Source organism: Phyllobates terribilis, unplaced genomic scaffold (genome assembly GCF_046119375.1).
Source record: "Phyllobates terribilis strain yellow unplaced genomic scaffold, ASM4611937v1 Scaffold_36__1_contigs__length_13169755, whole genome shotgun sequence".
Lineage (NCBI taxonomy): Eukaryota > Metazoa > Chordata > Amphibia > Anura > Dendrobatidae > Phyllobates > Phyllobates terribilis.
The window spans coordinates 11,258,593-11,286,405 of record NW_027362796.1 but is presented as its reverse complement, the minus strand read 5'-3'; the positions used below and the strand labels follow the sequence as shown (position 1 = coordinate 11,286,405).

General features: G+C 42.4%; 1 protein-coding gene across 1 annotated transcript; it reads right to left on the bottom strand.

Annotated features, from left to right (window-relative positions):
• Nucleotides 1–118: 118 nt before the first annotated feature.
• On the bottom strand, nt 119–27,813 carry LOC141182838 (uncharacterized). The gene is made up of 7 exons (XM_073660970.1): nt 27,728–27,813; nt 12,362–12,484; nt 12,053–12,232; nt 11,850–11,970; nt 11,669–11,766; nt 11,402–11,492; nt 119–3,873 (listed from the first exon to the last, which is right to left on the bottom strand). Exons 2-7 carry the CDS (start codon nt 12,437–12,439, stop codon nt 2,468–2,470), a joined length of 1,974 nt encoding a protein of 657 aa, XP_073517071.1. The 5' UTR covers nt 12,440–12,484; nt 27,728–27,813; the 3' UTR covers nt 119–2,467.

Here is a 27,813-nt window from a genome sequence, read left to right as displayed (position 1 = left end):
ACCCATGAATGAAAGTTCCTGAACAGAAAAAAAAACACATTTCTCAAGTTTAGCAAAAATTTCGCAAAAAATATATATCATAGTATCGTGTTAGCCAGTAGATAGAAAAATATTAAGGTTTGAGAGTCCTCAGGGGTTGATACCCTTTAATGGCTAACTGAAAAGATGGTAACAAATTTCAAGCTTTCGAGACTACTCAGATCTCTTCATCAGGCATACTATAACACAATCTGAAGAGTCACATATTTATACGCAGCAGGGCACAGGAATAATGCAATAGATAAGACAAGTGACGTGAAGAAGAACGATCAGTATTGAAGAGGGAGAAGTCGTTGTGGCTGTAAATATTGGAACAGTTCATAGATAAGGAGTGTGAAAGTTTTACTGTCCTGTGATTGAGGTCTGGTCCATGATTGTAAAACTCCCAAAATGGTCTGAGGAGCACATTCCTTAGTTGATGTAGAAAGACATAAATCCATACGATACATTCATTGCTGCTCTGTGAGTGTGTCAAAGATTGTCATAAGCTTGTACTCCCAAATTTTTTTTGTCTTTCTGAGATTTGAAGTTACATTTTAATACAAGTAATTTCATGTCCATGATGCGGTTATCAAGGATACAAAAATGTTTGGCCATAGGTAGATCTGTTCTTTTTTCTTTTATTGTGTGGCGATGAGAATTCATCCTTGTTCTAAGTTTTTGCCCTGTTTTCCCTACATGCAGACCCCCAATTGAACATTTGGAACATATAATTAAGTACACTACATTAGATATGATGCAGCTGAAAGTACCTGGGATCTTGTGGTTGTCTCCTGATGTGAGTTGTGTATCTTCATCTTGTCTGTGTTCATTATAAATGGACAGGTTTTACATTTTTTCTGGCTGCAGGGAAAGGTACCTGAAGCTGTTGGAGAGGACAGGGAGCTTCTGACAATGAAGCTTCTTAGACTTGGTGGCTACCTAAATCACAGAAGTGGGAGGTCTCAAAATATAGATTGTAATCAGGCATCTTTTTGTAATAATAGTTGTAATTTCCGTGCAGCTACCATTAACACCTCCAGATTTGGATTGTAAGTGACTACGAGAGGCACCCGGTTGCTCTCTTGTTTAGTTTTGAAATGTAGGACATGATTGATAGTCTGATGGCTTTTGCAATCTGGTTTTCAATTGTTGTTTGATGGTAGCCCTGCTTCAAAAAGGTGTTTCAGAGGCCACCAAGGTATTTGTCTCTGTCCATAGTATTGGAACATATCCGATTTTTTCTAATGGCTTGGCTGTAGACAGTGGAGATTGTGTGTTTTGGATGGAAACTGACCCATTTAAGGTATGTTGGAAGGTCAATTGGCTTCTGGTACACGGACGTCTCTATTTCATTGTTCTGCAACTTAATGATGGTGTCCAAAAAGTTAATTTCAGTACAGGAGTAGTTGAGTGTTAAGTTGACGGTGGGATGAAATTGATTAAATCAGATCAAGGAACATCTTTAGCTGTTGCTCAGACTCTGTCCAGATGATTAAACTATCGTCAATGTAACGGTAGTAGGCCAGAGGCCTGATGTGATGTGAGGACATGAAGTCACTTTCAAGCTTGACCATGAAAATTTGCATACTGTTAAGCCATTTTACTTCCTATATCTGTACCAGTCTCATGTAGATATGTGTGGTTATCAAATTCACAGTAATTGTGGGTGAGGATGATTTTTGTAAGTTTCATCAAAGGTGAAACTATCCTCCCCATCTGTTTGCTTTCCCTCCCAGCAGCTTTTCCTTCTACCAGTTAGGCTTCTGGGAGGTTATACTTGTTCCTTTTATTTTTGATTCTCCTTAGCTTGCCTTCTTTGCCCTATATGAATGTATCTTAGTTTCTCACCCATGGTTTTTGTATCTTACTTCTCCCTTTCCTTTCCCCTTGTTGACAATGTGTTGCGACCTCTCCTCTGATTCCTCAGAAGGTACAAGAAACCCCTCAGCGGCCTATTACAGAGTTAGATCCGAGGTGGTGTTTTAAGTTGTGCAGCTAGGGCCTTTTTAGTCTATACAGAGACCAGTTGGGTGTAGTTGCGACGTTTTCCCGTGTGGGTTCTCTGGTGGCTATCAAGATGAACTTTCTGGTTAAAACATTTCCCACATTCTGAACATGAAGAAGGCTTATCCCCTATGTGAGTTCTCTGATGTCTGATAAAATTTGATTTCTCTGTAAAACATTTCCCGCATTTTAAACAAGAAAATGGCTTCTCCCCTTTGTGGCTTCTTTAGTGTATAACAACATCCTATTCATGGTAAAAACATTTTCCACATTCTGAACATGAAAAAGGCTTCTCCCTGATGTGAGTTTTCTGATGTCTGATAAGATTTGATTTCTTTGCAAAACATTTCCCACATTCTGAACATGAAAATGGCTTCTCCCCTGTGTACGTTTTCTGATGTGCGATAAGACTCGTTTTCCTTGTATAAGATTTCCCACATTCTTAACAGGAAAAAGGCTTCTCCCCTGTGTGGGTTCTCTGGTGACTGAGAAGAGATATTTTCTTCACAAAACATTTTCCACATTCTGAACATGAAAATGGCTTCTCCCCAGTGTGAGTTCTCTGGTGACTAACAAGAGTTGATTTATCTACAAAACATTTCCCACATTCTGAACATGAAAAAGGCTTTTCCCCTGTGTGAGTTCTCTGATGTTTGATAAGATTTGACTTCTTTGCAAAATATTTCCCACATTCTGAACATGAAAAAGGCTTCTCCCCTGTGTGAGTTCTCTGATGTCTGATAAGATTTGACTTCTTTGCAAAATATTTCCCACATTCTGAACATGAAAAAGGCTTCTCCCCTGTGTGAGTTATCTGATGTTTGGTAAGACTTGATTTCTCTGTAAAATATTTCCCACATTCTGAACATGAAAAAGGCTTCTCCCCTGTGTGAGTTCTCTGATGTTTGATAAGACTTGATTTCTCTGTAAAACATTTCCCACATTCTGAACATGAAAAAGGCTTCTCCCCTGTGTGAGCTCTCTGATGTTTGATAAGATTTGACTTCTTTTGAAAATATTTCCCACATTCTGAACATGAAAAAGGCTTCTCCCCTGTGTGAGTTATCTGATGTTTGGTAAGACTTGATTTCTTTGTAAAACATTTCCCACATTCTGAACATGAAAAAGGCTTCTCCCCTGTGTGAGTTCTCTGATGTTTGACAAGACTTGATTTCTCTGTAAAACATTTTCTACATTCTGAACATGAAAATGGCTTCTCCCCTGTGTGAGTTCTCTGATGTGCTATAAGATTTGATTTCCTTGCAAAACATTTTCCACATTCTGAACAGGAATAAGGCTTCTCCCCTGTGTGAGTCTTCTGATGTTTGGTAAGGCTTGATTTCTCTGTAAAACATTTCCCACATTCTGAACATGAAAATGGCTTCTCCCCTGTGTGAATTCGCTGATGTGAAATAAGAGTGGATTTCTCTGTAAAACATTTCTGACACTCTGAACATAAAAATGGTTTCTCCGCTATGTGACTTCTCTGGTGACTAACAAGATTGGATTTTTGGTTAAAACATTTCCCATGCTTGAAACAAAAAAATCTATTCCCTGCTGTATACATTTTTTGATGACTATTTCCATATTCTGATAATGGCTTCTTTGCTTTAGGAGCAGTTTGTTTCTTAATGCCTCTTTTGTGGCTATGATTTTCCTTAGTAGTCAGTAATAAATCAGAAGACAGGACCTGTTTTAAAGAATCAAATGACAAATCTTTTGTGTGAAAGGATGATGGTATATCTGGAGTAATGGCATTCACTTCAGTTGTATTATGTGGGATCTCAAGATCATCTGATTTAAAAATTGAAGATGTCAGCTGTCCCTCTGATCTCTGGGTACTGTCATCTGCGAAAAATAAAACAAATTACTATTTTTGAATAAAATATCCTTGAATTTTATATTTTTGAACATATCTACTTAAAGTGTCTGTAGGAATGGCAAGTTATGTAAAAACATTGAATGATTCACCAAGACAATGACAGTTCACAGTCTAATAGAAAACCTCATAGGATGAACCAGTAGACCGTGGTGTTCAACTGTCTGTTAATTCTGCCTCCCAAATATGGAATATAAAGCCACCAAACAATGTTATGTAGGTGAAAATAACACCAATAGAATCTTCTACTCATCTCACAAAAAACAAGTCCCTACTCCGATCCATCATCTGTCAAAGGAAAAAAAGAAGTTTCCACATTATTAGGGTCTCAGACAGGGCCGTAACTACAGCCGGGGCACTGCCCCGGGGCCCCAACCACCCAAGGGGCCCCAAACTGATGGTAAAAAATTGTATTTTAATACTTTAATTTCTCATAAAATACCCAGCTCCTATATTCCTGTCAGACAATGTCACCCGGAGGACAGGAGAGACTATCATTTCAATAATTTCCAGGAGCTCTGCCAGCTGTCAATGAATGGAAACCTGCACTGGCCTGGAAAGTCTCATAGCACAAGATTTGTAACAATATGTTAGTCTGGAGATCACAGAGAGTTGGCGAGGCCGGCACAGTGCACACTGACTGTAACAAACTCTCAGCATCATTGAGAGGAGACAGTCTCAGCAGACACATATCTCTGTGACAGATGTGAGAAGCCCTGCTATTTAATAAACATATACAGTTATTTTAAAATTGTGCAATATTTGGAATTATTCACCTTATTAATTTTCCAAACATATTCACTGAATATTTAACTTCTAAAACTTGCATCATAAACAACAAAATCTATTAAAGGTCTTGCGGAACGTGGTGAAGCCTGTGTGCTGTATACAGCAATGCGTAGCAGGCTTCACCACGTTACGCACAACCTCTAGTGATTGAAATGTTGAGGGACCCCACAATGAAGTTTTGCCCTGGGGCCCCGAAGTTTATAGTTACGGCACTGGTCTGAGAGGCTCTTGAAAAGCAACATGGCTTCCATAAACCAATCCAGCAATATCCACTCTCCCAAAGTCAGATCTCCCCCTTGCTTCTGAGCCTTGCAGTGTGCCCAAACCACATAGCATCCATGTATTTGGCATTACTATAGTGAGAAGAACCCACTTCATTTATGATGTCTGTGTCTCCTGGAGCACAATCTGGTATGTGTTGGGCAATAAAATAGTATATTTTCAATTTTCACGTTCCAACATCCACTGTGTGCTAATTTCCGGAAAGTGGCTGTGGAGTCAAAATAGTCACTACTCCTATAGATTATTTCACTGAGGGTTATAAAATCCAAAATGGAGTCACCTTATGGGAATTTCTACTACTCTGGTTTTCTGCCATTTTGTCATATTAGGGCGTGTGTCCCATTTCCTCTGAGATCTACTCCTGCGATGTCTACTTCTTTCACCATGTCTGTCCTCATTCATTCTGCAGAGAATCTAACGTGGTGGTATACAGTACAGACCAAAAGTTTGGACACACCTTCTCATTTAAAGATTTTTCTGTATTTTCATGACTTTGAAAATTGTACATTCACACTGAAGGCATCAAAACTATGAATTAACACATGTGGAATTATATACTTAACAAAAAAGTGTGAAACAACTGAAAATATGTCTTATATTCTTGGTTCTTCAAAGTAGCCACCTTTTGCTTTGATGACTGCTTTGCATACTCTTGGCATTCTCTTGATGAGCTTCAAGAGGTAGTCACCGGAAATGGTTTTCACTTCACAGGTGTGCCCTGTCAGGTTTAATAAGTGGGATTTCTTGCCTTTTAAATAGGGTTGGGACCATCAGTTGTGTTGTGCAGAAGTCAGGTGGATACACAGCTGATAATCATACTGAATAGACTGTTAGAATTTGTATTATGGCAAGAAAAAAGCAGCTAAGTAAAGAAAAACGAGTGGCCATCATTACTTTAAGAAATTAAGGTCAGTCAGTGTGAAAAATTGGGCAAACTTTGAAAGTGTCCCCAAGTGGAGCTTCAAAAACCTTCAAAGAAACTGGCTCACATGAGGACTGCCCCAGGAAAGGAAAACCAAGAGTCACCTCTGCTTCTGAGGATAAGTTTATCCAAGTCACCAGCCTCAGAAATCGCAGGTTAACAGCAGCTCAGATTAGAGACCAGGTCAATGCCACACAGAGTTCTAGCAGCAGACACATCTCTACAACAACTGTTAAGAGGAGACTTTGTGCAGCAGGCCTTCATGGTAAAATAGCTGCTAGGAAACCACTGCTAAGGACAGGCAACAAGCAGAAGAGACTTTTTGGGGCTAAAGAACACAAGGAATGGACATTAGACCAGTGGAAATCTGTGCTTTGGTCTGATGAGTCCAAATTTGAGATCTTTGGTTCCAACCACCGTGTCTTTGTGCGACGCAGAAAAGGTGAATGGATGGACTCTACATGCCTGGTTCCCACCGTGAAGCATGGAGGAGGAGGTTTGATGGTGTGGGGGTGCTTTGCTGGTGACACTGTTGGGGATTTATTCAAAATTGAAGGCATACTGAACCAGCATGGCTACCACAGCATCTTGCAGCGGCATGCTATTCCATCCGGTTTGCATTTAGTTGGACCATTATTTATTTTCAACAGGTCAATGACCCCAAACACACCTCCAGGCTGTGTAAGGGCTATTTGACCAAGAAGGAGAGTGATGGGGTGCTACACCAGATGACCTGGCCTCCACAGTCACCAGACCTGAACCCAATCGAGATGGTTTGGGGTGAGCTGGACCGCAGAGTGAAGGCAAAAGGGCCAACAAGTGCTAAGCATCTCTGGGTACTCCTTCAAGATTGTTGGAAGACCATTTCCGGTGACTACCTCTTGAAGCTCATCAAGAGAATGCCAAGAGTATGCAAAGCAGTCATCAAAGCAAAAGGTGGCTACTTTGAAGAACCTACAATATAAGACATATTTTCAGTTGTTTCACACTTTTTTGTTAAGTATATAATTCCACATGTGTTAATTCATAGTTTTGATGCCTTCAGTGTGAATGTACAATTTTCATAGTCATGAAAATACAGAAAAATCTTTAAATGAGAAGGTGTGTCCAAACTTTTGGTCTGTACTGTATGTAATCAAATGTTGTCTACTATACGTAGGGGAAACTACTTAACACATCAGGGACCACATTGCCAGCCATAATTCCACGATTCGTTGCGGCAAAACTTGGTTACCACTATCCCATCATTTCTCCAGCGCCAGGCATACAGTATCACAACTCAGGTTCCAGGTGATTGAAAAAGTACCCAGACGAGATGGTAACCATATCAAACACCTTAAACAACAGGAGTGGTTCTGGATACACACCCTCCAGACACTGACACAGGGACTCAACTGTGAAATAGATTGGCTAACCTGATTAATCTTTTTTCAAAACACACTAGATCAGCTCTACAACCTACTCCTATTCCTTCTCGCCAGGTGAGTTCCTCAAACCCCCTTCCCCTCTCACCTCCCCCCCCCACTGATTTCCTTCTCCACCCCTTCCCTTCCTCACCTTCTCCTCACCCTCTTACACACAACTCCCATGTATTATTCTTGCAAACCTAATTACATACAAAAAAAACATGGCCTCACACTCTATAGTTTAATACAGGACTCCATACATTCCTTACACCCCCTTCCATTACTGCTTTAATCCCGGGCACCATTTGATCCAACCAGCACAAGTCGTTTTATTCTCCCACCCAGATCAACCTCCCTTTTGCCCCTCATCGATGCACCGTGATGACAACATAAAATAACTATTGCATATAACCTAGAGCTCATGCGCGGGTTTCATCTGTCGCCATGGTTACGCTACACATGTGACATGGCCCTATGGGGGACGGGCCCTCCCCAACAGACCCACTCTCCCTGCCACATCACCCGCCCTTGACGCAACTTCTGGGGGGCGGGTTTGAGCACACGCACTTCCGGTCCGGTGGTAATGGCGGAAACATACATAAACCCTTCATTCTCAACCAGAGACAGATGCACGAGCTGTTCACAGCTCCATTAAAGGTACCCACCCAGCATACTTTGTGCAGTCAAGCAAGCCACCAGGCAAGATCATACAACATGCCTCTATACTGATCTGTTTGGGCACCTGTACTCCCTATATGTCTCTAACTGTTACTTAAAAAGCTTTATTACTTATCTAAGTGGGGACCTATATTCCTCATTAGTGTTAAGCGAATTTGTTCGGCATTTCAAATTCGTGTTTGCGAATTATTCTCGCCAAAAAATCGGCTCCGCCCATGAACATCCCTAATTTGCCACGCTGTCACGCAGCTGTCATCTGCGTGACAGCGTGGAAAATCAGGGATGTTCATGGGTGGAGCCGATTTTTTGGCGAGAACAATTCGGAACCCCGCACACGAACACAAATTTGAAATGTCAAACAGATTCTCTCAACACTATTCCTCATATGTCTCTGCCCTATACCTAACATGCCTTTATACTCATCTATTTGGTGACCCATTTTCCTTATGTCACTGCCCTGATACCTAACTTCTTTACCATCTAAGCTCTATCATTCTACTCCTTGGTCCTCCTCCGGCTCCATTGCTCCTCCACTTAATCATTAATCTTTTTGCTTCCATTGTCCCATTTTTTACCAATGACTAACCATGCGCCCAGAATATCAGCAATACTTACCTGCAGGACGGATGTCCTAGAAGCTGCTGAAGATTGTACTTGTAACTGTCGCACATTTATGATGAACATGTGAAAGCCTTATGTATATAACTTCGGTATATAAGTAAATATGTATGCGTGTTTTGACATTTATAGATTTTTTCTCTTTTTTCACAGCGACATTATAAATAAGATTCTGGCAGGGTCAAAACATTAAAAATTATTTATGTCACATGTCCCTGCACCTTTTTAGGTCAGTGCTTATGTCTGAATCAAGGTAGGAGGGAGGAGGAACGTAATTCAGCATCACCATCCAGGTAAAAATTGATTCTTTATTAGTGCATCATTAAAACCGAGTTAAAATCAAACTTCCTTATGTGTTTCTGGCACCGAGATGGGCCCTTAGTTATAGGATATCCTATGACTAAGGGCACATCTCGCTCCGTGCTTCAGCCAACTGGAAAGCACCACACCCTACTAAAGTTCGGAGTATATTGCCGGAAGCTGCCAGATACAGCCTTGTTCTCCTCTGGTTCTGTCCCCTGTGCTCATCTCCCATCTTGTGTATTTGTTTCCGGTTGTGACCTCGGCCCATTTACTGAATACTCGTGTTTTCTGATTTTTCTCTGCCCTCATGGTTCTGACCCGGCAACCTGACTATTCTTCTTGCCATCTCACAACACAGAATAGCAGGTAATACCGTGGCCCAAGCCTAGGGGTCTCTTTGTAAGTCCAGATCCATGTAAGGGGGTTAAAGAATGTTGAGCCAAGCAATCCCTGGGATCTGAAAAACGGGAGTAGATAGCACCAACCCTGTTCGTGGTAGCCATTTTTCTGAGCTGTCAGGTGACCATGAACAGTGTCCCCAATACATTATGTCTGCAATCTATTCCAGCAAGATCTGCATTCAAGCAGCTAAATGGCTCTCCTCCACTTCTTAACCTGCCATGTGCCCAGATAGTAGTGTACGACCGTATATAGGGTATTGTCGGTTTCAAGAGAAGTTGGAAAATAATTTTTAAGGTCCATTTGTTTCCTATTATCCATTGTAAAGAATTCCAAAGTTATCACCACAAAGTGACACACGTCAGATTTGAAAAATGGAGCCTGATTAGCAACATAAAACTGTCTGCGGGAAGTGGTTAAATCAAATTATTTTGGACACTAACTACTGTAGTCAAAAAATGTGACCATAGATAATGACTAGTGTTGAGCGAGCATCCTCATTTACCCCTTTAAACAAGCACGTGCTCAGGTGCTCTCTGAGTATTTGCAGCATGCTCGGCATCTATGTTTGAGCTGCATGTGTCACGGCTGTTAGGCAATCCCTGTGTGTGTCACAGCTGTCTAACAAACAGGAAATCCCTGCAAGTGTCACAGCTGTCTAACAGCCTCAAGACATGCAGCCGTGGCGATTCAAACATAGACGCCGAGCACGACGAAAATACTCACCGAGCACCCAAGCGTGCTCGTTTAAAGGGTTAAACAAGCATGCTCGCTTAACACTAATAATGACACGTCAACTGAAATGATCAAACTCAACAGTCTTCATCAGTAAAAATGAGTAACTAGTGGTGAAACCTCTCTGGTAATTAGAGTATGGGGCTCGGCGGCTCTTAGGAATCTAAACTATCGTAAGAGACAATATTTTCTGTCACATGGAGTTTCAAGAAGAAATGTTAGACATTTAAAGAGAACTTGTTATGATAGTGCAGAGATGAGGTGTCTTAAATTCAGAACTCGGGCATTTGGAAGAGGTAATGGAGATCTTTTATGAAAGACTATCAGGGAGTTAAACATTAAGTGAGGCCGGCCGATCCCACTTTAAACTATCAAACAAAAGGAACCAGGGATAAAAAAGACATGAATAAAAAAATGTTACATCCTATGTATGAGGGGAGAACTCCAACACTAAACCGGAGTTGGATTCATTTATGGTGGACCATTGGCGTTACTGGGAGTCCTGACCAGAAGAGTAGAGAAAGTATTAGCGCCCCCATTTCAGGAGAGATTGTGCAGTAATCTGAATTCCTGAGGATTAAAAACATAATGGAATTTATGACGTGGAGTGAATCCATGAAACCAGGGCTGGAGCCAACACATCTCCTGCAGGCGTGAATAAATGTATATTACAGCCATCAGCCACGCACAGCTTAGAGATATATCATGGCACAGGTGTAATGTTTTTTGTATAGTTTATCACAATCCTGTTTGAAGTTAGTTGGTTTGCAATAGAAATTGTAAACTCAGGATAAAGGGAAACTCTGTTGTTATTGTACAGAAATTCACACTTGGCCCTCACTGCACATTTAATGTTGTCGATCATAAAAGTGAAGTTTGGCCAGAAAGACTGGACCTGGTCTTGTAGGGACCATATGAGCACATTCAGCAGCACAGAAGGGAGAGAAGGGAGATTCATCCAATAAGATATCAGGGATCTAGGAAGCCAACAGCATCATTACCCTCCGCTTTCTCTTACAGGCTCATCATAATATTTTTCTTCAAGTGATTTTCTCACTTGTCAGCACATTCTACGTACGCTGTCATTTGGCTTTGTAGTTCACAGATCTGGGCAGGTAACGGTCAGCGTCTTCTAAACCCAGGGGGTAGGTGGATCCTTCAGGTTGTAAGATCTATAGAAAAGGGCTTTCACAATTTCACCAAGTAATTAGAACAATTTTTCATTTGGAGGCGAATGTTGTAGTCTAGCGGCAAAATGGTGATCACACGATTGAGATATGATTGGACTATCCGACTGATAAAGCAGCCACAGCCAGTGACTGAGAAGAATCTGTGATTTTTCTGTATTTAGTGGTTACTACTCACCTGGGTAGTCATATGTAGGAATCTCCTCTTTACACTGCTCATCATCCCTCACATATGTCTCTGTAGTATTAATATGGGTCAGATCTTCACCCTGAAACAAATAATGTAAAAGTCACAGACAGATGGAGAAGTCACATCTATGATCAGCTCTAATCCTGCCATCTCCACCGATCTCATTACACAAATATAAAAGATATAATACTGGTGGATAAAACAAGACTGAGCACAAGCATAGGGGAGATCTCATGACACCTTCTCTCCATCTACCTGATGATCCTGTGGAACATTGGGATCTTCTTGCTTACAGTCCTGTGGAAGAAGAGGACGGGGACATCTTTCTGATGTTGTCCTCTTACTGGATAGATCTGGAGGAAACACATACAGGGACTGAATTCATTCTTTACATACAGATAATTATAGGCAGTGTGTATTTAGTCCTGTCTATTACCTGGTGATGTGAGGGGCTGGGGAACCTCCATGATGTCCTTGTACAGATCTTTGTGTCCTTCTAAATGCTCCCACTCCTCCATGGAGAAATAGACAGCAACATCCTGACACCTTATAGGAACCTGACACATACAATGATATCGTCATCCCCCCGATCCCTTCATATAATTACTAATAATGTCCCAGCATTCCCAGAAGTGTCACCTCTCCAGTCAGCAGCTCAATCATCTTGTAGGTGAGATCTAGGATCTTCTGGTCATTGATGTCCTCATGTATCAGGGGGTGAGGTGGAGGTCCCGTGATTGGGCTCAGGGGTCTTCCCCATCCCTCAGACACAGGGGCCTGGCAGCGCTCACTAGAGGTCTTCTTCACTACTGTGTAATCCTGGTTATGGAGAGACACAATAATAAATCTCACTACAGACATTTCCAGAGTCCTCACCTCTCCAGTTCTGTCCATCTGTTATTCCCATAGATAAGAATGATGTAATGTGACGTCATCAGAATCTCTCACCTCTCCAGTAAGCCGGAAGAGGATCTCTAGGGTGAGGTGTAATATCCTCTCCGCCATCTTGTCTCTGTCAATATCCATCCTTGATAGGTGATTCAGAAAAATTCTCTTAATATAGAAGATGTCCTAAATAGGAAAGTGATGGAACATCATAAAGAATTCTGTGTAATAATACAATTACTGGAGACAATAAGGGGAAATATATCAGGAGATAGAACGTGTAGATGTTATATTCTCTAGTCTTGTATGGATTGGAACATAAGTTGAATTGCAGAAAAGGACATCTCCTCCATGCTCCCAATCATTGGCTAAGTTGGCCACTGCTTTGGCAACTGATTAGCTGTAGGAATCACAAGTACGTTGGGATTGACCAGGAAATGAAGAGACTGGAGGAGGACCCAAGCAACCATGGTATTTTTATTAGTTTACAACATTCTACTTTTTTCCCTGTCATCTACTAATAAAACCTATATATTTTAGGCCACAGACAACAAGCAGTTTCTTCCTTGGAGTCTGCAGCTGAACACTTTTCTCATAGACTCATCTTCCATAACGCTAATTCTTGTCTCATTTACTGGCACTGGAATCGGCATTAGCAATACTTAAGGAGATATTCATTACACGTAGCTACTACCTAATTACCCAAAGGTAAATGATTCAGGGATGTGTTAAAACATGACTTTTATTTTTTCTTCTTAAAATAACTGATCAAAATTTGATAAAAACACATCAGTGTGCCAGTGCCAGTCCTATACAATGTATGATCCACTGAACTATTCAGTAAGCAATGTGCTCAGACCCTACCCTAATGAGTACTGTTTGTCACTCATTAAGTGCATGCCTCAGAGACTGCAAGCTGTTATTAAAGCCAGAGGTGGTGCAACAAAATACTAGTGATGTATTGGAGTGTTCTTTTAGTGTTTCTTAAAGCCCTAAAGTTGCCATTTGAAATGACTTTAGTTTTGTGCCATGTCTGTGATCTGCTTTTTTTTCAACAACATTAGACAACTGAATGAACATCCTCCGAGCCCGGTGATTCCATAATTTTTGCCAGGGGTTGTATATTAATGGAAAGTTGAGTGGAAGAAAAAAGTGTGATAGAAAAAGGTGCACAAGCAACCGGGATAACCGGTTGAAAGAATTGTTAAGAAAAGGCCATTCAAAAATTTGGGGGAGATTCACAAGGAGTGGACTGCTGCTGGATTCATTGCTTCAAGAGCCACCACACAGACGTATCCAGGACATGGGCTACAAGTGTCGCATTTCTTGTCTCAAGCCACTCAAGACCAATAGACAACGCCTGAAGCGTCTTACCTGGGCCAAGGAGAAAAAGACCTGGACTGATGCTCAGTGGTCCAAGGTGTTGTTTTCAGATGAAAGTAAATTTTGCATTTCATTTGCAAATCAAGGCCCCAGAATCTGGAGGAAGAATGGAGAGGCACACAATCCAAGCTGCTTGAGGTCTAGTGTGAAGTTTCCACAATCAGTGATGTTTTGGGAAGCCATGTCATCTGCTGGTGTAGGTCCTTTGTTTTATCAAGACCAAAGTCAGCACGAAATGTTGGCCTACTGAAATGCATGTTCAGTAAATGTACTCAATACTTGGTTGGGGCTCCTTTTGCATCAATTACTGCATCAATGCGGCGTGGCATGGAGGCGATCAGACTGTGGCACTGCTGAGGTGTTATGGAAGCCCAAGTTGCTTTGATAGCAGCGTTCAGCGCATCTGCATTGTTGGGTCTGGTGTCTCTCATCTTTCTCTTCCCAATACCCCATAGATTCTCTATGGGGTTAAGGTCAGGTGAGTTTGCTGGCCAATCAAGCACAGTGATGATGTTGTTTTTAAACCAGGTATTGGTACTTTTGGCAGTGTGGACAGGTGCCAGGTCCTGCTGGAGAATGAAATTTCTTTCTCCAAAAAGCTTCTCGGCAGAGGGAAGCATGAAGTGCTTGAAGTCCACTTGACAGAGAGCGCGAGTACATATCTTGACGAAATTTTAACACCATTTGTTCATGCATTACCCTCATTTATAAGTGACACAAAAGATCTAGTCTCTAAACTAAGTGATATTACTGTATCTGATACCATCATTCTGACTAGTCTGGACGTGGAGGCCCTCTACAGTAATACCAACCATGAGCTGGGCATTGGGACAATTGCGTATTTTTTTAAATATGAAGAGTAGACAATTCTTATCACATAACTCTTGTTTTGTCACTCTTAGGATTCGTACTTACGCATTATTTTTTCACCTTTGATGATATATTTTACTACTATCAAAAGAAAGGGACCGCAATGGGAACATGTGTCCCAACCTTTGCAAATTTATTTTTGGGGTGGTGGGAGGACCAACACGTTTTCAATGAGGATTTCAGTTTTCATACTAGTCACATTTTATTTTGGGGTAAGTTCATTGACGTTTTGATTTTGTGGGATGGTGACAGATTTTTTTGGGATTTTGTATCTATTTTGAATAAGAATCGGATTGGAATGTTCTTTACCCATGAAATCGGTTTTAAGAGGATCAATTTCCTTGACCTGACAAACCAAATTGATGGGAACTGTAATATTCATATGGACATATTTCGTAAGCCGACCCCCACCAACAATCTCCTTCATTGGGATAGCTGGCACCCCAGGGTGTTGAGAGCAGGTATACCGGTAGGTCAATACCTGCGTGCGAGACATAATTGTTTGGATGAGGATACTTTTATCCAAGAGAGTAGGAATCTATTCTCAAGATTTACAGCAAGGGGATATCCGAAACAGGTGCTATACAAAGTCTTTAATAGGGCTAAGACAACTAATAGGGATTCGCTGCTATGCCCCAAGAGGAATGCACCAGAGAATAATAGAGTCTGACATATAGGAAACTATGATGATCAGACAAGCACAGTGTATAACATCATGCGGAAGTAATGGCCTATATTCTCAGCTGATGCCGATTTGAGGGCGATTGTTGGTGGACATCCGGAAATTACCTTCCATATAGGGAAAAATTTGAGGGATTTCCTCAATTACAGAAATTTTAGGAGGAGCAGGCAGTATTCTGAGTTGGCAAGCGAAACATCATGGAGGCTCCGATCCTTGTAGGGGCTGCTCCTTTAGTAAATATATGACTCGGGTTACGACTTTTACGAATCCAACTGATGGACATGAGTATTTCGTTAGGGACCAAATTAATTGCAGATCTAAGGGGATAATTTATGTAGTGAAATGTCCCTGCCCTAAATTGTATGTAGGGAAGACCATCCAGGAGGTTAGGAGGAGAATATCTAACCATCTTAGCTCTATTAATACTGGTGCAGATACGGTTCTCTCAAAGCATATGAGAGGTTTACATGCAGAAAAACCCCTGGAACTGCTATTTTGGGGCATTTGTAAAATGACCCTTGGCCCTAGGAAAGGTAACCTTGACCAATTATGTTTGAGGGAAAAAGCTAGATGGATCTATAAGCTTAATTCACGTAGTCCTATGGGGCTTAATGAAGGATTTATTTAGCTATAGTGCTTTCCTATAGGAGCATTTATATGAGTGACATGAATGAATTATGCCTATTTACACTATGAATGTTGAATAACAACATACTAGTAGATGATTAATTTATTGAGTTAATTATATATAAGTTTTTGTGATAACAAGACTTATTAGGATATATGGAAATATGTCTGATGGTTAGTGTTACAACCTTTTGAGAGTAAACCAGCAATTAATTTTTTTATGTAAATAGTAGGATTTAGACAATTTCAACTGATTAATTTATGGCTTATATGAAATTGATCTGAGTAATTAATGAGATTAGCATAGAGAATTTATTCATATTTATATAAATATTGTGTCCCTGCAACTATTCTATATAGTTCACAGACATTCGATTTGAGTAATGAATAACGCTGATAGGGAGAGATGATGATTATTTGTCTATCTCTCCTTTTCTGCATATGTGGATCATGTCTCTTTAAGAGATTTGAGGACATGCGCAGTTTGTTATTGAAACACAATGTGTCCTGAGTTTGGAATTTTGGTGAGTGCGCATGTCTGGTGATGTCACCGCATGGAGAGTGATGTCATCTGACGCGCACCTATCAGGGAGCGAGACGTGGCATGCGATGAGTGGCCGGCTCCATTACCCATGGAGAGCGATGTCATTTGACACTCACCTATCAGAGGGCGAGACATGGCATGCGATGAGTGGCTGGCTCTGTTATCCAATAGGGAAAAAGGTAAATAACCTGACATCAGCGTACACGGGCTATCGACGCTGCAAGTGGACACGGGAACACCTATCAGGTCCTAGGATATAGGTTGGTCCCCCCTTGGCATCTGATGCGGTGGTGAATCATAGGCTCTCTGAGATGAGGCATCTTGGGAAAGTAATACATAACTGTCACGATTGGTCATTGTATCAGTTATGAGATTTGCTAAGCATATGCGATATATACCGTATTTTTAGGACCATAAGACGCACCTAGGTTTTAGAGGAGGAAAATAAAAAAAAAATTTATAAGCAAAAAATGTGATCATGATCCACTGTTAAGGGGGAGGGGGTCTGCTGCTGACACTGTTATAGGAGTAATGTCCCCCAATTCTGTTAATATCCCCCATCCTGGTATACATGGCCCCCATCTGCATCCTGATATGCATGGCACCCCAATCCACCATCCTGGTATGCATGGCACCCCTCATCCCTCTTCCTGGTATGTATGTCACCCTTCATCCTGGTATGTATGGTCCCCCTCACACCCATCCTAGTATGTATGGCACCTTCATTCCTCTTCCTGGTATGTATGGCCCCCCTCACACCCATCCTGGTATGTATGGCACCTTCATCCCTCTTCCTGGTATGTATGGCACCCTTCATCCCTGTATGTGTGGCCCCCCTCATCCTGGTCCCTGTATGTATGGCCCCCTTCATCCCTGTATGTATGGCCCCCCTCATCCCTGTATGTATGGCCTTCTTCATCCCTGTATGTATGGCCCCCTTTATCCCGGTATGTATGGCCCCCTTCATCCCGGTATGTATGGCCCCCCTCATTCCGGTATGTACGTATGTACGGCCCCCTTCATCCCGCTTTGTCACGCTACACAAAAAAAACAAAAAAACAATCATACTCACCTCCTCTCTCCTCCAGCACTGCGTCCAGCTCTGTTGCCGACAGGGATCTCACTGTGTGAGCCGCGCATGGCGTAACTGCCATGCGCCCTCAAGCAGCGAGATGCTCTGCCGGAATAGTCACTGCTCCCCACACCAGGACTGTGTGCGTGGGGAGCAGTGATCATTCACTCACCTTAATAGCGCGCACACTGTAGCCGCAGCGCGGCTCCTGATGCGCTCGGTGGTCAGCGTGCCCACTATTAAAGCCCATGGATATTCATGGACTTTAATAGCAGGCACGGTGACCGCCGAGCCCAGCAGGAGCCGCGTTGTGCATACAGTGTACGCGCTATTAGGGAGAATGAATGGTCACTGCTTCCCACGCACACAGTCCCGGCATGGGGAGCAGTGACTATTCCAGCAAAGAGCGGGACGAGAGAGGAGGGGAGTTTAATTGTTATTTTTTTTCTGTGCAGCGTGAGGGGGATCAGGGGGTGCCAAACATACCAGGATGAGGGGGGCCACACATACAGGGATGAAGGGTGCCATACATACCAGGAAGAGGGATGAAGGTGCCATACATACCAGGAGCCGCACTGCAGGCACAGTGTGACGGCTATGAAGGAAAATGAAATTCACTACTCCCCACTCCGATGAATATTCATTTCCTGTGCCCCGCTCCTCCGCCGCTGTCGCTTCCCCCACCACCCACATCCACAGTATTTATGTATATCGGACTATAACACACACCCCCCACTTTCCTACAAAATTTTGGAGGAAAAGTGCGTCTTATAGTCCGAAAAATACAGAATGTGATTGGCTGATTTGTGCTGGAAAGTCTATTGGTTCTTTGTGGACCTATGGTGCATATCCAAAGGCTTTAAAAAGGTCAGCAGCATATTTCTGTATTCATTATAGCTCCAGCCACCTGAGGAAGCCCTTGGGGTGGCTATGTGATTGTCTCTTAAACAGCATTGGTGGTGTCAGTGCATTAGCAACATAGGTTCAGTTCAGTTCAATAATAAGCCATGAACTGCAGTCATGATGAACAGATATATATAGCTAGGTATGATCTAAACACGTTGCTTACTGAATAGATCAGTGGATCATACATTGTATAGGACTGGCACTGGCACACCGATGTGTTTTTAAAAAATTTTGATCACAGTTATTTTAAGAAGAAAAACTAAAAGTCATGTTTCAACACATCCCTGAATTAGGGTTCATTTACCTTCGGGGAATTAGGTAGTAGCTATATGTTTTCCCTATAGGGGTGTGAACACCTTTTGTTTTTATTCATTACACATGACCCAAGAAATAACTACTTCATGATTAGGATAACATCTTCATCTTCTACTATGGCTCTAGAAACATATTTGGCCAGAGTCCTTCACTGATTACATCATCACTGGTAATCTATATGAAAGTTTTCTGTCTTACCCAGGCTGTAACCTTTTTATCACATTAGATCTCATTTATAAAAGCTTGTTAATAAGAACACCAATAAAGGAGTGACTTGATGCTAATGTCTCCAGTTACAGTGTTTGTTTTTTTTCTGGATATGTCATAGAAAATAAAAATCTCTGAAGTCAATTGTCCCCCTCCCTCCTTCCCTCTGTCATTTGCAATCTGAGTTGACACTCTTAGATGTAGGATTGAACAAATTACCTATAGTGTGAAGTGAACCAGCCTCATCAACATGCAGGCCGCCCCTTGTGAAGTAAGAGGATTAAAGCAGGCACAAGGTTTTCTAGTAAGACAAACAGCTGACAGTCTCTAAGACTTAGACAAGAAACTAATACCAGTAAAAAATTGAATGTTGCAGAACAGTGAATCAGATTAATTAACATGCAAGAGCTTCTTCTTGTAGGGGAAAGACTATGAGGGTGTGTATTGTGCATAGACAAAGAGTGCAGATTAAACTATTTGTTCAGACAGGAAAAGGTATTTTAAGGATAAAAGGGAATATCTCACACTCTTTAGAAATAGCCAAGGTCACCCAGCATACACATTCCTTTCATCAGCACAGGTTCAGCAGTCAGGATGTCTCCGAAAGAAAATATAGAATATTGGAATTTATATGAATCCAATATTAATGAGACATAATGTGAAGAAGCGGCAACGGGGTGAATCCGCAGAACCTCGCTGTTGCCGCCTCTTGTGATGGATTCACACCCCGCCTCCCACCTGACGTCACAGTTATGTCAGATGGAGCACGTGGTAAGGACCTGCCCTCTGCACCTACGTGACATTCCGCACCCCCCCGAAGGACGTGTAAGGTCAGGTTGGTACATTTTGCGCAGACACTCCCTGTCCACACGGGACAGGAAGGAACCAGGGAGTGGGTAGAGGTGGTCCACTCAGTCACTGATGTGGCACCACACTCGCCCACAACCCTGATAGGCTGAGAGGCTCCGCTCACTAGCTCCAGTGAAGCAGAGCCTAGTCAGCCTGGGAGAGCTACCATCAGTTTCTATTTGATATAATAGACTATATCGGGCTAGAAACCAGTCCAGTAGCTTGTTCGTTGGACCGAACAACAGGCGTAAGTTTCGTGGGTCGAGATAAAAGAACAGCCCAAGATTAAGTTATATATTTAATCGCCATAAGGGCACACTAAACAATACACTATATACATAAGGGTTATACATATACAGTGGTCAGAGTTACAAGCAAAAAAGCATCGGTGCAAAAGGTATAAGGCAGTTATTACAAGTCAGTTACTGGTTTAGATGGATGACCTGTCTTTCTGGGGAAGGGCTGCCACAGGAGAGGTTTGTAGGCCTTCACTTGGTTGATGGACTTGTCCCACATGTCTTGATGGCACGACCTCCCCAGGAACAAAGACGATGATGTCAGGGTTCCAGGAGTACTTAACCCCTCTGGATCACTCCCAATCCGGCCTTGTGGCTGCGCCCAAATTTCCTCCCCTGGTCTCTCTTAGTTAAGAGACTCCCAAAACTAAAATGGGCTATACCTCCTTACTGGATAGTCCCAGGGAACCGGTTCTGGTGTCAATGGACCCAGCTAGGCCTCTGCTATACGTGGAGACCAAACACAGTGGCCCTGGGGGCTTCCGAAAGGCTGTGCTGCATATCTCTCTATCCTTGCTAGCTGGGCGGTGGAGAAAGGGCTGGTGAGATTCTCCCTTCCTTCCAGTTTCCAAAAATCTGGTTTGTTTATCACTGGGACATATCGTTCTCCCATAACTCAACATTAAATTATAGTATCTTACACAAAGAGCCTGCCTCATGGCTTGGGGGATGGGACATCCTGTGTAGCTGTCAGCTGCTGTGGGAGATCTCACTCCTCGCTTCTCAGCCCCCTCCTTTTCAAGCTGCAGTGTATTCAAAAGAGTCAGATTATACTGTGTATGGAGATCTCTGTAATCACCGTCACGTAGTACACAGTGATTGACAGGGGATTACCTTGAATATCTTCACACATACATGCTCAGCACTGGAGATAGCCAGAGAAATGATACATATTTTCTCATTACTGTAGCCCCTGCCAATGAGCCATAAATGCACACTGGCCACATAACTGACAACAGCTATGCCATGTTTGGTCTCTAAGTAAAGATAAAATCCAGATGGAAAATATGGCATCAATCTACAACTTCTGCGATCATCCGGAGTGGAATTATCACATAAGTTGGGGGTTGCATAAAATCATGAAGGACTGAGACAAGCGCACAACCTGGCCCATGTGAGGTCATCACGGGGGAGTGTATGTGTGGGATATGTTCATGTAGAGAGATACATATCGTTCACGCAGGAACCCCCGTTCACGAAACGGCCAAATTAAGTGCTCTCCTTCGGCTAAACTGAATTGTCTCTGTGATTTGGTGTAGTAAGTTTTCTTGTTTTTTTTGTAACTGTATATGCTGTAGGTACTGTGGGAGCATTATATTTAGAAGCTTAATGACCGCAGTCACAGCTACGACTGGGCCTAGACAACGCCAGCCGTTTCAGCTAAATGTGTGTCTTCAGACTCACATTCATAGCAACATAGTAACACAGTAATGTAGGCTGACTAAAGACCTAGGTTCACCAAGTTCAACCTTCCTCCCCCAATTGTACATTTTGTCTAATTTAACTGTAACCCACAATGTTATGTGTATCGAGCAAATCATCCAGCCCTTTTTTTGAAGCTGTTATAGTGTCTGTCATTACTACCTCTTGTGGTAGGGCATTCCACAGTCTGACTGCAAAGAATCCTTTCCTGTTTAGGTGCCAAAATTGCCTTTCTTCCACCCGTAATGAGTGCCCCCTGGTCCTTAGTATGGTCTTTAGAAGGAATAGGTGATGTGGTAGTCCTTTGTACTGACCACACATATATTTATACATGTACATAAGATCCCATCTGAGGCGTTGTTTTTCTGAGCTAAACAAGCTCAACTTTTTCAACATCTCATCATATGAGAGGCCTCCATCCCTTGTAATCTAGTTGCCCGCCTATTAACTGACTCTAACTTCTGAATATCCTTTTTAAAATGTGGAGCCCAAAACTGAATCCCATACATTGGGATCACGCAATTTTAGTTATATCTTTTATACATCCTAAAATTTTGTTTGCTTTTGCGGCTGCTTCTCGACATTGAGTATTGCTGCTCAGCTTATTTGTAGCCAGAATACCCAAGTCCTTCTCCTGTTCTGTAGTCGTGAGCATACTCCCATTTAGTGTACAGTATATGCAGCAACGGGGTTACTCCGTCCTAGGTGCATTACTCTACATTTATCTACATTAAACCTCATCTGCCAAGTGTTTGCCCTTTTAGTCACCTTATCCGTTTTGCAATATTGTAATGTCAAGATCAGATTTTAATATCCTACATAGCTTGTTGTCGTCAGCAAAGACTGACACTTTACTTACAATCCCATTCCCAAGGTCAATAATAAAGAGGTAAAAAGAATCGGTCCTAGCACAGATCCCTGCATCACACCATTGCTGACTATGTCCCAAAATGTAGTATATTCCTCTATGTTTGTCACCCAGTCATGGCTTTCATCCAGCCAGGTTTCCGTAATGCCCACCACATTGTATTCTGTGACTGATAAAAGAGTTTCCAGTTCATTCATTTTGTTTGCAAGACTTCTTGCATTTGCCAGCAGACATTTAATACTATTAGCACATTTATTACTCCTACTCAGCTCCCTACTTTCTTTGCATATCCCAGCCCCCCCAGATCCTCATTAATCCCTAGTATTTCACTCACATCGGGTCCGTGTGCCACAATACACGCTGCTGACCAATCAACACTGACTTTGGCGGGCACTTGACTAGGGGCGAATGGAAGTGACATCATGCGCTCCTGTTGCATGCATGCTGAAGTCAGCTGCCAGCTCTAGAAAAATACGCTGCGCGGCGGAGTGAAGGTAATATAATGTGTTGTTTTTCAAATCAGTGAGTACATGGTACCCTAGGCCATAATACTATATGTATGACTATGGGCTGTGCATTATACTACATGTATGACTATAGGCTGTGCATTATACTACATGGATGACTATGGGCTGTGCATTATACTACATGGATGACTATGGGCTGTGCATTATACTACATGTACGGACTACGGGCTGTGCATTATACTACATGTACGGACTATGGGCTGTGCATTATACTACATGTACGGACTACGGGCTGTGCATTATACTACATGTACGGACTATGGGCTGTGCATTATACTACATGTATGGACTATGGGCTGTGTATTATACTACATGTAAGGACCATGGGCTGTGCATTATACTACATGTACGGACTATGGGTTGTGCATTATACTACATGGATGACTATGGGCTGTGCATTATACTATATGTATGATTATGGGATGTGTATTATGTGCATTATAATACATGTATGACTATGGGCTGTGCATTATACTACACGTATGACTATGGGCTGTGCATTATACTATACGTATGACTATGGGCTGTGCATTATATTACATGCATGACAATGGGCTGTACATTATACTACAGGTATGACAATGGGTTTTGAATTATACATTATGGAGGACTATGGGCTGTGCATTATACTATATGTATGACTATGGGCTGTGAATTATACTATATGGAGGACTATGGGGAGTGCCTTATACTATACGGAGGACTATGGGGAGAAACATACTATATGTAGGAATTTGGGGAGTGCATTATACAACCCCTGGCAAAAATTATGGAATCACCGGGCTCGGAGGATATTCATTCGGTTGTTTAATGTTGTTGAAAAAAAGCAGATCACAGACATGGCACAAAACTAAAGTCATTTCAAATAGCAACTTTAGGGCTTTACGAAACACTAAAAGAAAACAAGATTAAAAATGTGGTACTCAGTAAGGGTAATTTTATGCAAACCAAGCAGAGGGAAAAAAATATAGAATCACTCAATTCTGAGGAAAAAATTATGGAATCACCCTGTAAATTTTCATTTCCAAAACTAACACCTGCATCAAATTAGATCTGCTCGTTAGTCTGCATCTAAAAAGGAGTGATCACACCTTGGAGAGCTGTTGCACCACGTGGACTGACATGAATCATGGCTCCAACACGAGAGATGTCAATTGAAACAAAGGAGAGGATTATCAAACTCTTACAAGAAAGTAAATCATCATTCAATGTTGCAAAAGATGTTGGTTGTTCACAGTCAGCTGTGTCTAAAATCTGGACCAAATACAAACAACATGGGAAGGTTGTTAAAGGCAAACATACTGGTAGACCAAGGAAGACATCAAAGCGTCAAGACCGGAAACTTAAAGCAATATGTCTCCAAAACAGGAAATGCACAACAAAACAAATAAGGAAATGAGTCAATGTCTGTGACCGAACTGTAAGAAACCGCCTAAAGGAAATGGGATTTATATATAGAAAAGCTAAACATAAGCCACCATTAACACCTAAACAGTAAAAAACAAGGTTACAATGGGCTAAGGAAAAGCAATCATGGACTGTGGATGACTGGATGAAAGTCATATTCAGTGATGAATCGCGAATCTGCATTGGGCAAGGTGGTGATGCTGGAACTTTTGTTTGGTGCCGTTCCAATGAGATTTATAAAGATGACTGCATGAAGAGAACATGCAAATTTCCACAGTCATTGATGATATGGGGCTGCATGTCAGGTAAAGGCACAGGGGAGATGGCTGTCATTACATCTTCAATAAATGCCCAAGTTTACATTGATATTTTGGACAGTTTTCTTATCCCATCAATTGAAAGGATGTTTGGGGATGATGACATCATTTTTCAAGATGAAAATGCATCCTGCCATAGAGCAAAAACTGTGAAAACATTCCTTGAAAGAAGACACATAAGGTCAATGTCATGGCCTGCAAATAGTCCGGATCTCAATCCAATTGAAAATCTTTGGTGGAAGTTGAAGAAAATGGTCCATGAGAAGGCTCCAACCTGCAAAGCTGATCTGGCAACAGCAATTAGAGAAAGTTGGAGCCAGATTGATAAAGAGTACTGTTTGTCACTCATTAAGTCCATGCCTCAGAGACTGCAAGCTGTTATTAAAGCCAGAGGTGCTGCAACAAAATACTAGTGATGTATTGGCGTGTTCTTTTGTGTGTTTGTTTTTCATGATTCCATCATTTTTTCCTCAGAATTGAGTGATTCCATCATTTTTTCCCTTTGCTTGGTCTGCAAAAAATTACCCTTACTGAGTACCACATTTTTTATCTTGATTTCTTTTAGTGTTTCTTAAAGCCCTAAAGTTGCCATTTGAAATGACTTTAGTTTTGTGCCATGTCTGTGATCTACTTTTTTTCAACAACATTAAACAACTGAATGAATATCCTCCGGGGTTGTACTATACGGAGGACTATGGGGAGTTCCTTGTACTATATGGAGGACTATGGGGAGTGCCCTATACTATACGGATGACTATGGGGAGTGCCTTACACTATACGGAGGACTATGGGGAGTGCCTTACACTATACGGAGGACTATGGGGAGTGCCTTATACTATACGGAGGACTATGGGGAGTGCCTTATACCACATGGAGGACTATGGGGAGTGCCTTATACCACATGGAGGACTATGGGGAGTGCCTTATACCACATGGAGGACTATGGGGAGTGCCTTATACCACATGGAGGACTATGGGGAGTGCCTTATACTATATGGAGGACTATGGGCTGTGCAGTATACTATATGGACTATGGGCTGTGCAGTATACTATATGGACTATGGGCTGTGCAGTATACTATATGGAGGACTATGAGGAGTGCATTATACTATACGGAGGACTATGGGGAGCGCCTTATACTATACGGAGGACTATGGGGAGTTCCTTATACTATCTGGAGGACTATGAGGAGTGCCTTATACCATATGGAGGTCTATGGGGATATGGGGAGTGCCATATACTGTATGGAGGACTATGGGGAGTGCCTTATACTATATGGAGGAATATGGGCTGTGCAGTATACTATATGGAGGACTGTGAGGAGTGCATTATACTATATGGAGGACTATGGGGAGTGCAGTATACCATATGGAGGACTATGGATGGTATAGTATACTACATGGAGGACTATGGACGGTGAGGTATACTATATGGATGACTATAGGTTGTGCATTATACTGTATGGAGGACCTGGAGAGTGCATTATACTTCTGCTATGGGGCCCCATGACTTCTAAGTTCGCATCTGGTGAGTATAATAGTTATTTTTTTTCTATACATTAAAGAACAGCGACAGAATAAGGGGGGCATATACCTGGATAGGGCCCAGGAAAAGGGGCATACATATTTTCAACCAGATAGGGGGCGTCAGTCGAAATTTGCACAGGCGCCCATCAGATCCTAGTTTCGCAACTGATTATACTGTGTGTGGGGGGATGGTGGTACTGTGGGAACATTATACTGTGTGGGAGCATCAAACATACTGCATAAGGGGCATAATGGGGGCATTACACTGTGTGGGGGCATCATACATACTGCATAAGGGGCATAATGGGGCCATTACACTGTGTGGGGGCATCATACATCCTGCATAAGGGGCATAATGGGGGCATTACACTGTGTGGGGCATCATACATACTGCATAAGGGGCATAATGGGGGCATTACACTGTGTGGGGGCATCATACATCCTGCATAAGGGGCATAATGGAGGCATTTCACTGTGTGGGAGCATCAAACATACTGCATAAGGGGCATAATGGGGGCATTACACTGTGTGGGGGCATCATACATACTGCATAAGGGGCATAATGGGGCCATTACACTGTGTGGGGGCATCATACATCCTGCATAAGGGGCATAATGGGGGCATTACACTGTGTGGGGCATCATACATACTGCATAAGGGGCATAATGGGGGCATTACACTGTGTGGGGGCATCATACATCCTGCATAAGGGGCATAATGGAGGCATTTCACTGTGTGGGGGCATCATACATCCTACATAAGGGGCATAATGGGGGCATTATACATCCTGCATAAGGGGAATAACACTGTGTGGGGGGCATCATACATCCTGCATAAGGGGCATAATGGGGCCATTACACTGTGGGGGCATCATACATACTGCATAAGGGGCATAATGGGGGCATTACACTGTGGGGGGCATCATACATCCTGCATAAGGGGCATAATGGGGGCATTACACTGTGGGGGCATCATACATACTGCATAAGGGGCATAATGGGGGCATTACACTGTGTGAGGCATCATACATACAGCATAAGGGGCATAATGGGGGCATTACACTGTGTGGGGTATCATACATCCTGCATAAGGGGCATAATGGGGGCATTACACTGTATGGGGCATCATACATACTGCATAAGAGGCATAATGGGGGCATTACACTGTGGGGGCATCATACATCCTGCATAAGGGGCATAATGGGGGCATTACACTGTGGGGGCATCATACATCCTGCATAAGGGGCATTACACTGTGTGGGGGCATCATACATCCTGCATAAGGGGCATAATGGGGGCATTACACTGTGGGGGCATCATACATCCTGCATAAGGGGCATAATGGGGGCATTACACTGTGTGGGGGCATCACACATCCTGCATAAGGGGCATAATGTGGGCATTACACTGTGGGGCAGTAAAGGGGTCCTGTACTATGAGAACAATACGTTTCCACCTTCCTGTCTCCATAGTTGGGTCGTATGTATCTATTACAGGAAACAGAACATAAACCTTATGATTTTTATAAAGGGGCAACACAAGACCCCAAAAGAGTCTCCGTGCTGAAGGGGTTAATGCCCCCTGCGCCCAGTAATGGGGGGTCTCCACATACCTCCACCTGCAGAACAGCCACCACATATATGGCTGCTCTGTGCGCACAGGAGCTGTGATGAGGTCACAGGAGGGGAGGAGTCAGGG

Excerpts from the sequence above, each read along its gene's own strand:
- LOC141182838 (XM_073660970.1), bottom strand. The coding sequence starts at position 12,439 with ATGGATATTGACAGAGACAAGATGGCGGAGAGGATATTACACCTCACC. Across the intron at positions 11,971-12,052 it reads TTGAGCTGCTGACTGGAGAG|GTTCCTATAAGGTGTCAGGA; the intron begins GTGACACTTCTG and ends TGTATGTGTCAG. Across the intron at positions 11,767-11,849 it reads CCAGCCCCTCACATCACCAG|ATCTATCCAGTAAGAGGACA; the intron begins GTAATAGACAGG and ends TGTTTCCTCCAG.